We start from the raw sequence: 18,223 nt of genomic DNA on the forward strand, positions 1-18,223 counted from the left end.
CCTTTCTATGCCACGGGCCCATCTCTCCTGGTGGCTGGCCGGCTGAAACTCCCTCAGAAAGCCAATGGTGTGCCCTAGGATCCTGTCGAAGGTGGTGGTTCAGCTAGCCTTCTCGTCTTTACAGATGAGGACACTGGGGCTTAGGTCAAGTGACTGACAACGTCATCCTGCTAGTGAAGTGTGGCGGAGCTGGGAGTTTGGTTTCTTATCTTTCTCCAAACCCAGCTGTTAGCACAATGCCACAGTCTCCATCCTTTTCTGTCCATGCTCTAGATGTTCTAGTTCCTCCACGGAGGGCAGGAGCAGACTTGCTGACTTCTCTACCCCGAATGCGGAGCCCGGCGCCTCGCACACAGTGAGCATCGCGTTTGCTGAGTGAATGAACAAAGAAACGAATGATGATCTGAAGACCCTGAGGCAAACAGCTCATCACTGTGGCCGGGCCCTGGGGTGTGGTGGAAGCCAGTCCCCCGGGGAGGAATTTATTCCTCTCCTTAGAAAGGAGGCACGGGGACAGGCCCGTCCCTTCGGCGCCCACCGTGTGGACAGACGGGAAGGCGGTCACGCCTCTGTGGGATGCGGTGTGCTGGGTGAGCCAGAGACAACAGAGTGCTGGGAAAGAAGGAAGAGATGGGGCCGTGGAAGCCAGAAGCTGGGAATCCAGCTTGGGCTGCGGGCTGGGCTATGTCCCAGAAGACCGAATGCCTGAACTGGGACCAGAGGGGTGGACATGAGCAAGCTGAGAGGAGAACAGAGATGGGAACAGGTCTGGGAAATTCATGGATGAGCAAACTCTTTGTGTTGCAGTTGTTTGCATGGTCCTCACACTCACGGCCCCGTGGATGGTGTGTAACCCGTCCATCTCTCTCCCTGTGGGCTTAGCTGCTGCCCGGGCCCCACAGCCCAGCAGCCAAGCCTGTCTTACTGCGGCCGCAGAACAGCCTTACAGCAGCCCGTGAGCAGCACCCAGGGAGGCCCTGGGGATGGGGGGTATGCCTCCCCCCGCCCCCCGTACACATCTGGGAGAAGTTTTTGTCATTTGCGATAATAAACTCTGTGCCTTCTTTGAAAAGGCTTCCAAAATCTCTATCTGCCCCTTGCAACACAGGATTTTTAAAGGTCAATTTCTCTCTTATCTCTTATCACAAGAAATGTGGTTTAGAGATAGTCTGAAGGGTGACCGAATTCTATGGCTTTACGGGAGCTCTCCATTCCAGCAGTGGGAGATGGGGAGGAGGAGGGAGGGCAGAGAGTTTTGTTCTCGCTCTCCTGAAATTTCTCCTTCCAGGTGGCATCTATCAGTGATCTGTATTGCAATCCACGATCATTTTTCATGGGACCGACAGCGCCTGAAGAGATGATCACACCTTGAAGCTGCTTACAAACCCTTCATCCAAAGGGGTCTGGTTGTTTTAAGATTCCAGGGGATTTTATACTCTGGCTTCTTTTTTTGAAACACCCATTCCATTCTAACCCTAGCTCTCCTGCTGATCCACTGTGTGACACTGGGCAAATGTCTTCAGCTAACCCAGCCTCAGTTTCCCCACATGGAAATGTCTGCCCTGCATGTCTGTTGTGAAGGGCTGGACATCACGTCCACAGAGCGCCCAGCACAGTGCCTGGCACCAGGGGATGATCTCTAAACTATGGCTCTTACTTTCCTTGTACACTTGAATTATTTCCCTTCTAGCAAGGAGCATGGAACAGTTTGGGACACAAATTTTAATCAAGAGATGAAAAAGGTCAAAATACATTATTATATGGAAAAACACATTATAATCTGAAGTGAAATAAATAGAGTGTAAAATTTCATAGAGAGCATAATTCCAATTTTTAAAAATAATGATTTATATATGGGTATATATTTATTTTTATCATAAATATCATGCTTCTGTGCTTACAGGTAGTAAGGCGCAGGAGAACGGGAACTGACATTTGCAGGTGAGGGACTGAGGCTTAGAGAAGTTGAAGAGCCCACTCAGGGGCCTGCAGTGAGCACATGGGAGAGCCAGGGTTTAAATCCCAGCTGTCTGGGTAGAGATCCCGCACTTTTCATCGCTGTGCTGAGCTGCCTCTCAGGCACGTTGAGTGCACCTGCCATCCTCACAGCGACCCTGCAGGGCAAGCATTCTTATTCTCACTTTACAGCCACTTTGCATGTTTGGGCCACAGTTTCCCCATCTCTGAAATGGGCATGAAACAGACACGCCCCATCAGAGGGTCACTATGTCACAGCTGAGAAGACGCGTGACAGCATTTCAGGAGCAGTTTCATGGACCGAACTACACGAAGAAGGAACATCTTCTTGTCAGGTGGGTCAGGGCCTCTCTCTGCCTGCCGGCTTTGCTGGTCCCTCGCCAGCCAGCGCTCTGGTGACATCTGGAGGCGTGGAAGGGTGAAGGGACTCTGTCATCGCTGTGCCTGGCCTAGGGCCTGGCCCCGTAGGAGGAACTCTGGATATTTATGGAGCACAAGAATTTTTTTCATTTCTCTATCTTTTTAATCTCTCCTACTAACCCCCTGAGATTAGGAGAGTTAGGAAGGATCAACCCATCTTCTAAGAGGGATAGTAGAGCACATCGTGATCATATTTATCCAAGTAACACAACAGAAAAAAGAAGGTTAATGCTAGGACCAATATAAGGATTGGAATGGTCCTCATGATCCAACTGCCCCATTTCATAAATAGGAAGTGTGAGGCCCAGAGACATCAAGTAACTTGCTTAGGGATACACAGGGAATTGATAGGGATTAGAACCCTGGTCTCTCCTCTCTCAGCTGAGAAATGTTCCACAAGACTAGGCCTCTCTTTGTTAGGGAGGGTCTGGACTGTGCAGCACTTGAAAAAAACCTATTAACTAAGACCAATTCTATTACAAACCCACAGGGACAGAGGGTGTGGGGGCAAAGGTGGCTTGTTGGGGGTTACTACCAGAATCAGGGGAGAAGGCATCTCAACCAAAGGTAACTCAACCTCCCTCTGCTGGAGAAGCATCCTTTCTGCCACTTTCTGTAATACAAAACTGGACGGGCCTCTTCTTGTCCATTTCCAGTGAGGGGGATTGTGTAACTTTGCCAGGTAACCCATCCCACTATTGAATTGCTAGAAAATTCTTTCTTCCATATGGCTTCTCCCCTCCGCTGGCTGTCAGATGGCCATTAATTTCATTTCCGTTAGTTCATTTAAATTAGTTGAGACGGAACAACTAGAGACATGTACTCATTCCTTCGACCACATGTGCAGTTTTATGCCCGCCCGCCGCCCTGGGCCCCCGCCCGACCCCCGCCCACGCTGCATGGCGTCCCCAGTGCCGGAGCCCTACCTCCATCGTTGTCTTTGCTGTCACCACAGGCGGTTTCCATGGATGTGTCACAACCTGCTCCTCTCCAGCCCAGCTGGCAGACGCAGTGCCAGCCATTCAGGTCCAGGGTGCATCTGCCGTTGCCGTTGCACAAGCCAGGGCAACCCTCTGCAAGGCAAAGCATACGGCATGGAGGTCTGCTCGCCCATAGCCACCTGCGGTCACACACACTCACGCTCTTCCTGCCTGCTCGGGAAACGCACTCACGTCCACCAGCATGCCGATGCCCTCAGCACCCAGGGAGGCTGGGATCGCTGGGACGCGATGCCACCTTGCCGAGAGTGCTACCGAGACTCACAGGTGGAAGGACTTGCTAAGGCCGCCCGGTGAGGAGGTGGCACAGTTGGGAAGGTGGGGACAGGTCTGAAACTCACACCTGCAGTAAATGTCCCCCCTTTCAAAAGTGATCAGGATGCCCAAGGGGGAGTCCGTGGATGGGAGCCTGACAGAAGGTGACCGATGGAAACTTTTGCCTGATCCCTGCTCCATGTTCACTCTCGTGTGTTTTTCCCGTTTCTGGGGGCTGTTTGGAACAAAGGACTCACCTCTCTGTTTACTCCTTATGTTCCCTCAGCACTTCTGGGTCTCATTTTAGAAGGGCTATCCTTTTTTCAGCACTTGTTACTGGGTCAACTACCATTGTACTGTTACTTGTACTTGACCCTAGGCTTTTATTTTGCCCCATTTTCTCCTAAACAACCGTTTGCTTTGAGGAAGAGCCCTTGGGTCTTCTCCTTCCCATCTTATGTATCACCACTAGGAAGAGGGTTCTACACACAGAAGACCCCGACGACTGCCATGAGAGAGACTAGCTAGGGCTGTCTGGGATTGCAAACGCAGGTACGGGCAGGCTGCCCTTCCCTGATTTTGTTCATCTGTACATTCACGTGCCTGTCTTTTATCAAGCGCCTTCTCTGGGCTAGCACTGGAGGTACAGAGATGAATAAGACTTACTTCTCATTCTTGAAGAGCATGCAGCCTATCAGACGAGACATATTTGTATAAGCAAAATATTTCACTGCTAAATGCCCTCGGGGAGATGTACAAAATCTGGTGGGAACCTGATACGGGAGTGGCCATCTGTCTGAGAGAAGCTTGGGTGATTGCATCCAGAAGGGTCAGGCGATGTTTAGATTCTGCCGTGGTTCCGTTTTGCCCATATCATAAGGTAGGGAGTTATCCTTACTAGTCAAGTAGATTTACAGGTTTTTTATTACTACCCTTTTAAACCCTTCTCTCTGAGTTCAGGGCTCAGAAATCTATGTCTGAGAATCTGTTAAGTTACATGGTTCACTTCAGCTTCTATTTGGCCCTTGGTTTTCATTCAAGTCTTCATTTTAACACCTGTCAACTCCTTCCTCAGAGAGGCTTTCAAAAAACACCTTTCACTGGCCTGCCTTCTGTGTCTTCTCTCTGGCCCTGCTCAGTCTTAGGGAAGGGTACGGACGTCAAAGTCATCTATAAAACTTAATTTATTATTATGAGCAGCAAACTGCTACAAATATGGCTACAAAGTAAATCTTCTGCCACAAAATAACTGAAAATTGACCCCTTATTCTTAAATGGGACCAGTGTGAATGTAGCTGTCCCATACAAGATGTAGGCTGAGGCAGGGATGCCCCGAATGACCCATCAATTAGAATATAAAACTTTAGTGTTTCAAGGCCTGTTGGTAGTTGACTTTTATTACAAAGTAAAAGAAAAGAACATGTTCATTTGTATTTGAGATGTTCAGACAGCAGCCAATCAATCACTCTGGCCACCGTGTTTGTCATTCAAAGGAAGAAAGTTATTGACTGTGCACTCCAAGCCTAGGAGGGATCCTTGCAGAAGTTTAGAAGCAAATGTGGACTCTGGTCTTTGCACAGCAGAAGCCTGTTGGGAAGGGTGGGAAGCCACCAGCATGGCTCCCCCACAGGTGACCGGGACAGCAGGCGTACAAGCTCAGGAACTGTACTGTGGCATGCAGGTGATCAGCCAGGCATCGGACCCGGCTCCCAACACCAGCCACCCTTCCCGGTCCAAGCAATTAGGGACCCCTTCTTTCCCTGACTAGTCCCATTTGAATGTTTATCCACCCAGCAGGAACTGCCTTTCAATGGAGCCCCATTTGTATTTGAAATCAGTCTTGGAGGAAGGAAGTTGAGTCCAATGGTTAAGAATGGTAGTAGATTGCTTTCTCTTGCTCCATGATGTAGCCTCCCGTTAGCTGCAAAGAGTATAAGCCTGGATGCCCTACCAGTCTGGTTCAGCACTCAGTGGCTTTTACGACCTTATTTAATTTCTTTGAGCCCCAGCCTACTTATACAATGGGGTTTCGCAGGGGATTAAATAATATAATGTGTGCATGATGCACAAAGCCTGACCTACAGCTTCAAGACAGTATATGAATCTTCTACTGACCTTTACCTTCTATTTTGAGCAGAAGGCATACAGTATCATGAGTTGTACCCAAACCTCACACAGGGCTCACCGAATGGCAACATAGAAACCTGAGGCACTTGTCTAGATCAAAGCAGCCAATTTTGTCTGTGAAGGTCCAGATAATAAATATTTTAGGCTTGTGAGCCATAGGGTCTCTGCTGCAATTATTCAAATCTGGTATTGTAGTGGGAAAGCAGCCAGACATAACTTACAAATGAATGATGGCTGTGTTTTGATAAAACTTTATTTACAAAAACAGGTGATGGGCCAGATTTGGTCCGTGTCCTGTAGTTTGCCACCTGCTGGTTTAGAGGCTTCAGGACAGTGATACCATGACAGTTGCCATCTGTTGAGGGCCTACCATGGCTTGCCACTGTGCTAGACACTTCACACATATTACTTTTAAATTAAATAACTTTTTGTTATTCTTTCAGATCCTGATTTTCTAAGGCAGTTCCAATTTCACACCATTTAATCCTAAATTGTAAATTAAAACCATGTGTTGTAACACAGTGTGGACTTTGGAACTGGGCAGACCTCAATTCAAATCCCCATACTACCTTTTTAGTTACTACCCATGGGATGACTGGCAAATTATTTAACTCTCTCTGCCTCAGTATTGTCATCTGTAAAATGGAGGTAATACCTAATTCAAAGAGTTGCTGAGAAGATTAAGGAGATAATGTATGTTAATTATTTAGCAGGGTAGGTAACGTAAGTAGGCATTCAATAAATGATAGGTGCTATTATTATTATTATTGAATTGATTTGTCTTAATATTGTATAACTTCACTAAGAAATTCACAAATCAGAAAATAACCTTTGCCAGTTCCAGCTGTATCAATGTTTGGGTCAAGAGCTATGGTCCTCATAATACAAACCCTGCCAAAGACAGCTAAGATGAGCCCAGCAGCGTGGTCATGGGGGTCAACATGCAGCTCAGTGGGAGGCAGCAAGATGAGTTCAAGGCCACGAGTCCCAGCCCAGGCCCACCGCTTCATGCTTTCCTAGTGCTCTGTCCTCCTTGGAAGCAAGTGTCCCAAGTATACATAAATTATTAGTTTTGCAATTAGTTTAATGTCTTATTCCCTCCATTAGAATATAAACTCCATAAAGGCAATGTTGGCTTTAACCCAGAGCCTTGCACATAGCAGGTACTCAAAGGGTATTTGTTGAACCAATGAATGAGACAAGAGACCTAGGTTCTGGTACCTGCTGCCTAACTTGTGAGATCTCTGCAAAGTTACTTTTCCTCTTTTGGTCTCAATTTTCTTATCTATAAAATGAAGGTTCAGATGAGATGATGCGTTAGGTCCTTCCAGTACAACCGACCCAACTGAGAGGGTCAAAACAACTGTAATTTTGATGATACTGTTCTTAATTTCAACAAACTTAACTCAGCACCTACTGGATGCCAGGCAGGCGTGTGTTAATTCTAGGGCATAGAGAGATGAGATATATCTCTGTATGCCCTCTGCCCTCGATAATTTCATATTCTATTTACCTACACCTTACTTTGTTCCAGGAAGGACTTACAATGGGTCTCATACTCTCAAACAATATTTCTCAAAGTGAATTTTGCAGAATGCCAGTTCTATGAGGTCCTCAAAAACAAGCTTCTGCAGTCAAGTAAGTTTGGAAAACGTTTTATCCTATAATCTCATTGTAGAAAGTCACACTGAACATTAATACGTTAAAGGCTCTGAAGGTCTGACAATAAAGAAACTTGCTTATTTGATTATCAGGACATTTTCCAATTTGACCTCAGAACCTTCTTTCCCCTATAACCACTTATAATAATGTGGAATATTCCATTCCACAAAGCCCTCTTTGGGAATCCCTGCTCCAGTGAGCTCGGCTTAGCCCACGATGCCGAGTGCACACGTTCTGTGCTGTTTGGCGTGCGTTCTTGGGGAGGGGAAGCTCTATCTGTGAAATCACAGGAACACTTTAAATACCGTTAGTTTCTTCAAATGGACCAAGTTATACCCTGGGGGTCTGCACTGTCCTATCGGTTTCGGGGTTTCAGAGGGACTCTGAGTACCTGTGGGTTAAATGAGGTTTGCTTTCAGCCAGGAGTTTGCTTCTGGAGTAATCACACCCCCATTAGCCAGGAAGAGGAAGCCACCTCTGGGGTGACTTGCTGACTTTCTTAAAGCAAAATGCCCATCCTTACCCACCACTAAAGCTCATTAATTCTACAAACTCTGAAACTCATCAATAATTCAGAGAACCAAACTGACATTAACAATCCCCTCTGGAAGGACTCACATCAGGCATTTGCTAGAGCCAAAATAATGTAATTTCAAGGTTTAGAGAAGGCCTAAGCTTTTCAAAAGAAAAGATGCCCTTTAAATGACAAGGGACCACTTTATCTTCAGCCTCTGTGTAAGCCTATGAAGAAGTCCCCTTGAAGCTAGCGTCAGGGATGATAAGAAGACTTTCTGAATCCTTGAAGATAGTTTTTAGTTAAGTGGCAAAGGAGCTGTGTGTTAACTCTACCATATATCGGAATGTCCCTTTCTTTATGGTTCTCTTTCCAGTCCTCTTGTACTTTTTCATCCCTACAGTCACTTCCCTAAACAAGGTCATCATCATCTCCCACGTCGATGATGGCAAGAGTCTCCTAATTGGTCTGTTTGCCCCCAAATGTTCCACCTCAACTCTTTTTTCCCCAATATGGCCAGATTGATCCTTCCAAATCACAAATGTCATCAAGCCATCATCCTGCTTTTAAAAACCTTTAGTGGTTTTCTCATATGCTTCTGCTAAAGTTCACAATCTTGGTCTACAAGGCACTGCCTCAATTGCGGGGGGGGGGGTGGTCTTCTTGCTAAGTGGCCCCTGGACAACTCCTAGCATAACCCTCATCACACTTGTTGGATTATTTGTTTTATTAGTGTCTACTCTGCCAGACTGCCGTAAATACAAGAATAGGAAGCATTTCTGTGGTGTGGTATCCACATTTTCTGGCACTTAGGAGGAGTTCAACATATCTGTTAAGTGCATGTTGTTTCTTTAGTCTCTACCGATGCAAATGGAAAACAAAGAACAAAAGTCGACTTGTCTTTGCCGGCATGATACTTTAATCTGACAAGTCCTGAGTTTGCACGGTACAGGTCTCTGAAATCTTTTTTTTTAGGATTAGTATCCATTATACCAGGGAGTCAGCAGGATGGGGGCCTGGTTAAAACCGAAATTTTGGTAAAAAAAAGTTTGTCTTTTAAAGCAAGTTATGATTTATTGGCCTAATCCAAATAAAGGTCTGGTGATATTTTCTGAACTAAAGATCAGAACAGGTGGTTTGAGAGAAAATATGTGTCACTTCCTGGTGAGGGTGCCAGTTTGGAAGGCATGGTTTGGAGGAAGAATATTGGAAATTATGGGACATTCTTGGTGAATGGTGATAGAAGATAGAAAGCTAGAAATATGGAAATTCAAAATCCTGGCTCCGCCACTCACTACAGCGGTGACCCAGGGTGGACCCCTCAACTTCAATTTCCTTTTCCAATAAAATGAGTATAGTTATATCTTCTCCCTTAAAAAAATTCAAAGGACTTGCTTAAGACTCATGGATATGAAAAAAATTCAGATAGTAGGAAAAAAGTCTACCAAATAGATAGTAACATTATTAAATTTAATCCATACCGAAGATTCCTCTGATTATGATTATGTGTGAAATGCACAGGGACTACACTCTCTTGCCGGAATGACTATATTCTCAGTTGAAGACCAGCATGTAAAATGCAAGGAACCCTGCTTCTCAACACCAGGCATCCATCTGATGGGCCGCACTAACACCTTTCCTGTACTTGGCAAAGATATTCTGGTTGGAAAGCATTCAGTCATTTCTGTTTCCCCCAAACCCTTTCCATAAGGTTTTAAACAGCAGTTGCTATCTCTTACTAAAAGCCAATTTAGCCATTTTCTTTACAATTTCAACAATGACTCTGGCTAATGAAGTTCTCCAAATTAAGGGTGAGAATAAGAATACAACGATAAAATAGCATCGCTAACGTTTATTGAGCATCATCCCTGCCTGTGTGCTAAGCACGTTGCAGTGATTATTTTGCTTGATTCTAATGCCAACCCTATGAGGTAGGTCCTGTTACCAAGTTCATTGTACAAGGACTCCCAAGTGAAGGGAGGTTAAGTAACTTGCCCAAGGTCACCTAATTCGTTTACTGGTGGACTTGGGATTCATTCTCAGGCAGTCTGACTTGGAAGTATTTGTCCTTAACCACTGAGTACATAATCTATGCCAGGTGATATGTTAGGACTTCAGGATAAAACGATGAATATGGCAGGATATTTCTCCTCAGGGGGCTTGAGCTCTTTTACGTGCACACATATCTGATCTTTCCCAGACTTACTCTTACAGGAATCAGGCCTATTTGGAAAATGGGGCACTAGCTAATTAATGAAGATGCTGAAAATGGAATTACTTTGCCTATAGGGAACACTCCTCAAACGTAAACCTTACCAAACTCGGGCCTTCTCTGAAAAGGAAAAAAAAGAAAAACCCAAGCAAACAGACCACCCACTCCCTGAGGTCCCCAGTTGCCCAGAGCCTGTCACAGCATCTACCACACAGCACTAGTACTAGCAGGTGCTTCATATGTGCTTGTTGGGTGAATGAACATGACAACAGTAACGCAATGGAGTTTGTTCAGACGTCTTAGCTCGCTCTGGGGCCTCTTCTTTTCTCAGGCCACCCACCCTGGTCCTCAGTATCTTAATTCTGATGGACTAGGGGCTATAAGGGATGGGCAGGGTGACAGAAGATGGGGCAGAAAGAGTGAGGGGTGTATGTGTGTGCGCGGAGGGAAGGACAACGGCACAATGGTAATGTCACAAACACACTTTAGGGGGAAGAATGATGCTCCAGGTATATCAACCACCTTGTGACCAAAAACCCACCCTCTGGGCAGCGAATGCTGTGACAAAGCTGGGGATGTGGCAGCATCTAGACACCATGCTTCTGGGGTGTATATACATTGTTTATATACATAGTTCTTCTTTTATGCTCATACACAAACACACACACACACAAAGACAATAGGAAAATAGAGGAAGGAAGACCATACCTTTAACTACCCTATCCAGATAGTGCGCTTGGGGAATAAAAGACAGGACATTTAAGGTAGGATCAAGTAAGTGCAACACTGCCTACCACGTAACCATGCCAGGTGCTCAGGGGACACGGGGGCATGTGCCCCACATTTGGGACAGACCTGCCATGGTGGGGAAAATAAAACCAAAGACAAGATGACAAGAGAGAGAAGGAGAGCAAGCACATTCTCCAGGAAGGGTCAAAAGGAACTTCAACTCATTCTATGATCCAGGGGTTTGGAAATGTGATCGTATACAAGAAGACACAGGGATAGGGAAAACAGGAGAAAAAGGAGGATGGGAAGCTGCAAACGTGGCCATGCTCCTGCTCTGTCAGGTGTATTCAACTTTATGGAAAACTAGAACTTGCCCTTTGTCTACCCAGAGCAGCGTCCAACTTCCGTTTGGGAGAAGCAGCCATATAAGAACAAGTGTTCCCTGTCTGGGCAGAGGGGTTTCCTGGGAGCTGGAACTTAGAAATATGCAAACTTGGGATCATCTCTGATATGCACTAGGGAAGTGGGCCGAGTCTTTAGTCAAATATACCGCCAGAGTATCTGTTTGCCATTCTTGAATTTTCCACGGACACATGTGCCCACACAGACTTGAATGCGGAATGCTTGGTGTTCTAAATAAGATGCATTTCTCCTTGGTGCATCTTACAGAGAATGTAAGGTGCAGGTCAATGGATGTCACTGTGAAAAACAAGAAAAAAGAAAACAAAACCTGACCACTTCTCAATGCTCGTTAACTCAAAAGATAGAATGATGTATGCTTTGTTTTCCAATGGAGGGGCTGCATTCAATCATTGGCTTACTTGGCAATCTAAGGTTTTGCTTCTCTGTGAGGATGGGTGTCAAACACTGCTCTAAAATAAACCCCACGGTGCATATATGGGGCTGTGTGTTGAAAGCAGGGCAGCCCCCTTAGTTCCCAGCATTAATCAGTACTACCATCTCATCTTCCCCACCTGGGCTCCTCATAGCTATTTGAGGAGCTTCCCTCCCACCCCCTTTCTACAGCTCCCCACATGCCGGATCAATGGCCACCTCCTGAAGGGCCTGAAGCTTTCTGCCAGGCGGGCCTCCATCCTCAGCTTGATTTCATACATGAATCCAAAGCCTGTAACTAGGACTGGACTGCAATGCTGGGGCCTTATGTGGAAGCCCTAGGGTTCTAGCAATGGCAAGAACATTCTTCCCTTCTTCATAAAAAAATAAAAATTTATTTTTTCAGTCCTCTGGGTAGAGAAGACACTGTTGCTGGTCATCAATATATATTTGCCTCAAAAGATGGGTGGATGAGAGGCTATGTTTCTAGTTGAGGTTTCCATGTGGTCTTTGTTTCTAGATGAAATATGCTCCTGGAGGCTGCACAGCCAAGTGGAAAATTGGGAAGAGGAGATTTTAACTGGACCTGTGTGCCCCGCCTTCATTCTTATAGACGTTATGGAGTCCACGAGAGCACAAGATAGAAGAAAGTGGAGGAGAATGGCATATTAAAGCAAGAGTGCATAAACAAAGCTGTGAAATGCTGAACAATGAAAGAGGGCCAGCCCACAGATAGCATGGCCCAGAAGGCATCTCTGGCTAAGGTGAAGACTCTTGATTCTTGGTTCACCTGTCACACTTGTCTTAGTGAAGCTCATTCATCTCATTTTTCAGAGTGACCTAAAATTTCTTAGACATCACCTCCCGTGATATGTCACCTGAGAACAATAATACACAGGATCTCTGGACTTTCTGGCTCAATTGGTGTTCTTAGCTTTCAGATCTGTTGAGTTTTACAGAGAGTCATGATCACAGATTGTTGTAATAACTGAACTCGGCTGCAGAAGAGGTGGCGTTTCTCTCACAGGGTTGGAAAGGATGATAAGGCTGGGTGAGACACCATCAGTGGGATCCAAGTGGCCATACTGCCATGCAGCATCCACTCTGAGGGAGTTCTTGCACAAGCAAAACCTTGCTTTTCTCCAAACTTAACGGTGATATCCTGGCTCTGGTGACGAGGACAGATTATACCGACTCTGTAGGCTAGTCTCCCCAAGCCTAGGGGCTGACTTCACAGAGCTCTCTCTTCTAGTGCCATTTTTTTTTTTTGTCATTTCATTTTTAAGAACAATTTAGTAATAAAGATCTCTATTAAATGTAAATATGTTTCTAATACCTTTAAAAAATGCTTACTAATTTCTCCAGATCATGGGCAGGAAGAGCAGCCGTGGAAGTGACTGAGGCAGACTCAGGTTGCAATCAACACTGTGGATTTCAGGAGGCAAAAGCGGGCATTTGAAACTTCAGATTCCGACTCCACAAACCACTGCCCTTTCCAACACAGTGACCCTGAGCCACACTGTAAGTCCAGAAGCTGATAACGGCCAGTCAATATCAAATCCAAGAGTTTTCTGGGAACAGAATAGAGCTTCCTTCTGTTGAAGATGGAAGGGGTAACTGGATCTTTGAAGTCCAATGCCATTTATTTATAAAAGCCATATACAGAAGTCCATACTGTTGTCCATGCTTCTATTGTTTGAAAATCTTGGTACATATGCCCTTGAGTGTAGTCACTTAAAAATCCACCATGATTTTAAAATAGTAACTTTCAGGAAAGATGATACAAAGTCCATGAGTTTGCACTTGTGGATGGTGGATTCAAGACTTCACAAAATTCCCTCATCTTTCTCCTCAGGACTTTGGGTTGAAGATGATGACAGCAGAGTCATCTTTCCTCTTAGGCCATGCTTATTTTTTCAACATTGCACAGATGTTTCTTATGCTCCTTCTCTATTCCTGTCACTATGCAAGAAGCTAGAGATGGTGGGGGCGCACAGCTGTTTATGATACAGACTCTGGGTCTTTGGCATGAGTCTGTGAGGTCTTAGATCTCTTCAGCATTTCTATGGCCTTCAACATGCAAACTTCTTTCCTTGACTTGCCTGCACCCAAACGAGTTTCCAGAAGTTTCTCTGAGGGTAACCCCAAGAAGCTTTAGGGGTCCCCTATCAAACGCTATGGAGAGCGTGGCTGAGGTTCTTCACTGTCACTCCCTCCAGGAGCCTCAGTTGACTCTAACAGCTGTATCACTGGTACACAGATTAGGCCAGATTTAAACAAGGATCATTATAGCAGGTGATGGTTAGGGTGCTTATAATCACGTAAGTTCTTTAGATGTTTGACAAACCATCGAAGAGATGTTCTTGTTAAGATCTTGGATACATTAATCCCCTTTGCTTTGGATGAAGGATCAATGAGTAAATGGCCAATGGCACCCACCTGAGAGGGACTCACAAAGCCTTACTAACCTCCTTCCAGTTTCCCACCCCTACCACGTGTGGGCTAACATCTCCCAGAACCAATGACTCATCAAGCTCTTGCTCTGATAACTTAGGGTAGACCCCTGTCCATTTTCTCTTGTCCTTGTCAGCAACTGTCCTGCCAGGTCACAGGTCCGGTTGTGAGAGAGTGCTTTGAAGGACGAGGGTAGGGCTATCACACAGGCTCTGACGCCTTGTGAGGGTCTTGTAAACTCTCAGTTAAGGACTGTCTGGTTACAAACGAGAAACCTGAGAGTTACCATTCAAAAGTGGACAAAGAACTCTAGAAGATTGTGTGGCCTTTCTTTATAATCTCTTTTTATCATGAAGTCTGGCTGGGCTCACTTGAACAACTGCATCATCAGAGTATTATTTTGATCTTAACTCCCACAGGAGGATTTGTGTAAGAATCAAGATTTACATGATTGGACAGCTCTCCTGAAGCCTAGTAAATAATTCTGTGTATCTGGCATCTTGAACAATCACAGCTTTGGGGTCAAGGTTGGAATTTTACAAATGTAATCAGAAGCTGGCATTTCCCACATGTGTTTTGAGACTTTATAGGCAAGGGGCACTGAAGTGAATAAAATAATGATTGTAGAAGTGATCAAAAATGATAGTACTGTTTTCAAAGAAATAGGAAAAAAATTAGACACCTTCTCAAATTTAACTATGATTCTTAGCTTTTTCTAAAGAATTGGGAGGTCAAGGCCCAGACTTGAGACCCATGAAATTCCTGGAAAAGACATCCCTGAATATACTTTTGATGACTCTGTGTTGACCATATACTTGAGAGATAGAGCGTCAATTCATCTTACCTTAACTTTTGGATTCGGAAAACTGAGTTTCATATATGCAAGTGGGAGCATTACTGACAAGCAAGAGCAAAAAAGAAAAATCCCTTCTTATTTGTGGGATATTTTTAGGAGCAGGATAACTCAGTTTTGGGATGATGGATGTGCAGTTCTGTGGCCAGTGGAGGAGGAGGCCAGAACTTCATCACCCCTGGAGGCCTCCTCCAGCCTCCCCCATTCTGTGATTCACGGAGGGAGAAAACGAAGCCCCTAGCCACCAGGTGGTCTGCCCATGGCCCTTTCACCAAAGACCTTTCTTGAAGATGCAGAGACAGATAATTCCCAACATGAGGAATTAGGATTCAATGTGAATATTCTTGCTTTTTGACAAAAATACTGTCATTAAAGAGGATGCTACTGTCCATTTCCCTTTTGTTCTGAAAACCAACCTCTTCTGGAGAAAAATCAAGTAGCCTCCATAAAAGAAAAGAGGGACCAAAGCCTCCTAAAGGAGATATTCAATTCCTACTATAATAATCTGCTCTGGGAAACGTCACTGGGGTGAAAAGATTCTTAGGCTGGGGACTTGACCATAAGGAGCCCGGACTTATCTTGGTGTTTAATGCCAGTTGGCAGGTCATCAAATCATTCTTTCCTGTTTATGGAGGCAGGGTATATAAATAAACAGGCCCTCCTCTCTTCCTTCTACTTGCATGGAGGTCTCTGCATTAGTGTCATGGATTCCAGCTTTTTCTCTGGCACAGGACATAACTATACTCCAGCACATGAACTAGCTGTGCTATAACGACCTCTTGTATAGTAATGAAATCTGATAACAAGAGAAAATGTAATACTTTGAATTTCTAACTTTTCACACCAATAGTTTTTGTCTTTTCCTAAATGATCCTCAAAGGGAGTGAGGTTCCCTGGAAACATAAGCTGCTTCTTATTCCCAGCAAAGGTTAAAAAGGGGTTTCTCCTTCTCATTTCTATTCTGAAAGGAAAAAAGAAGGCACCACCATTGTTTCTCTCCTTTGCCTCTCCTAGCCCCTTCCCTTGTACTGAACAAGGTGATGGAGTGTTCCTTCAGCACTAAGGTGTTGGGTTTCTCATTGGGGATGCAGCTGGCCACAGGCAGAGACCCACGGGGAGCAAGTTGCCATGCGGGGAGATAAGACAGGGACAAAGGAAATGCTCACCACAAAAAGAAAGGTAATAGAATTCTGAGCCAACGTCCTTTCATCTGAGCCACTATGACTAGTCCATTACTTCTTCAATGTCCTGTGACATTTTTCTGGTATTTGTGACTGTCAACCTCTCTCTTGAATCGTGCACATTTACCTTGATGCATTTCTTATCTGCAGCGCAAAAAGCATCTGCAATCCCAAGGAGGAATTTGCTCTTAAAGAGTGACAATGGGTGTGCGAGTGTGCAGGGCTGGGGGAGGGGGTGGGGGAGTGGGGGTGGAAGGGGGTGCTTTGACTTCTTGGCATCCAACACACTGGATATTCTTCAGGCCAGGCTGATGAACATCCATCCACAAGACCACGAGATGCAGCACAACCTGCCCACCAGCCCTGGCATGAATCATCTGTGATTGGGCTCATGGAGAATTTCCTGAAATCCCTCATCATCATTTGACTAAGATGAGATGCTTTTATCTTATAAAAGTCTGCCATCCGTAAACTTTTTGGAACTTGGTAAGGTGAGCTGAGGACTCTGCAATTAAGTGATAGAAAACAGAATGTACTCTCTCTGGGCTCTGCTTTTGGTTTTACTAAGGATGGGCCCCCCTTCTGGGCTGGGAGGCTAAAAGGTCAGCCTGTCCTCAGTCACGGGGAAAAGGAAGGGTGAGGGGAAAGTGGGGTTTAAAGAAGAGGACCCCGCGAGTGACTAGGGCCACTTCCCATGAAGGGGTGTTCAGGTAGGATGACACGGACATGAAGCCACCCAGAAGCGGGCATTAAGACACTGCGGCACCTTCTGCTGGGGACAAAGTGGGGAGGGCTGCCCTGGGCTCTGGAGCAGCTCTGTTAAGGGTCTGGGATGGGCAACTAGGTTCGTAACTCCGAGTGCAACAGGAATGAGGAGGCACAGCCTCTGAAGGCTGTGAGCCAGATGCCTCGTAGAAAACCCGGCGTCTGTCCTGTGGGCCGCAGAGCAAGCAGCTGGTACGGGGACCCTGCACCGAGGCTCTGGAAACCAGGTCTCAAATTCCTGTTCTTCTTCTTACAAGCTAAGTGACCTCAAGCCTCAGGTCCCTGAGAAGGAGGGAATAACACGCGTGCCTCCACAGGGGGACTCTTTGGAGTACGAAATCATGCAGTTAAAAGCCCTTAGCACGTGCTTGGCACATTGTAAACGCTCAAAAATTAGAAGCCATTATTATTGTTAATAAGCACAAGGCCTTCCACTGCCATTTATCACCAGGGTGATGTTGTGGATGTGGGGACGATGAATATAGACTAATTTCAGATTACAAAACAAAAGGAATGAAGCCTAAAAAAAAAAAGGAAAAAAGCAGTGGCTCCATTTGCTCAAAATGTCTGTCCCTCAAAAGGTCTGGGGCTCGTCTCCCAGTTTCCGGAAGGCCCAAGAGGTGATGTTTAGAGCTGGAGAGGCACCCAGAATCCAGCCTTCCAAAGCCATGTGCTTGCCATCTGATCACAGACCCTCCCTTTGAAAAAAATGCAAGAGGAAGAAGTTAAACACACACACAGACCAGTTGATTCAATAGAGAGCTTTTGGTGAGTGCTCCTTCCAGGATAATAAACCAAGCAAAACGTCTGGCTGTGTTTAAAATCAACAAAAGCAGCAGGCAAGGCAGGAAGAAGGGAACGGAGTGATCAGCTTGGTCCGAGAGCTGCCAACAGCGCTGCTTCACAGCAGGGGCGGCCTGAGGAGCCCCCAGAGAGCAGAGAGGAGACAAATGCAGACAGGATGGAGGCTGAGGACAGGGGAGGGAGGGATCCAGGCCTGATGGGAGGCAGATGTGGCCCGGGGCCCATGGGAAGCTTTCCCGAGGATCCCAGGCCAGTGGGGGTGGGGGGCTGAGAGCAGATCAGGAATTTGATCATCATGGCCACACTTAGCGAGCACTCTACTCTGTGCCAGCCATTATATAGGTGAGCAAACCAAGGCTCAGAGAGGCGTTAGGACAGCTCACAGCTGCTAAGTGGTAGTCGTGTGCCTTACTCCTGATCCCCAGCTCCTCAGCGCAG

The 18,223-nt window shown here is 45.8% G+C and overlaps 1 protein-coding gene across 2 annotated transcripts in view; it reads right to left on the reverse strand.

Annotated features, from left to right (window-relative positions):
* The window catches only part of TENM4 (teneurin transmembrane protein 4), a 2,958,785-nt gene that overhangs the window by 100,230 nt on the left and 2,840,332 nt on the right, over window positions 1–18,223 (reverse strand). For both annotated transcript variants that reach the window (XM_078058602.1, XM_078058603.1), the window contains 2 exons: window positions 10,874–10,900; window positions 3,324–3,470 (listed from right to left, as the gene is read on the reverse strand). In XM_078058602.1, coding sequence (XP_077914728.1) covers window positions 3,324–3,470; window positions 10,874–10,900 — 174 coding nt within the window. The remainder of the gene's footprint in view (window positions 1–3,323; window positions 3,471–10,873; window positions 10,901–18,223) is intronic.

This window comes from Halichoerus grypus, chromosome 11, assembly GCF_964656455.1.
Source record: "Halichoerus grypus chromosome 11, mHalGry1.hap1.1, whole genome shotgun sequence".
NCBI classification, from domain to species: Eukaryota; Metazoa; Chordata; class Mammalia; order Carnivora; family Phocidae; genus Halichoerus; species Halichoerus grypus.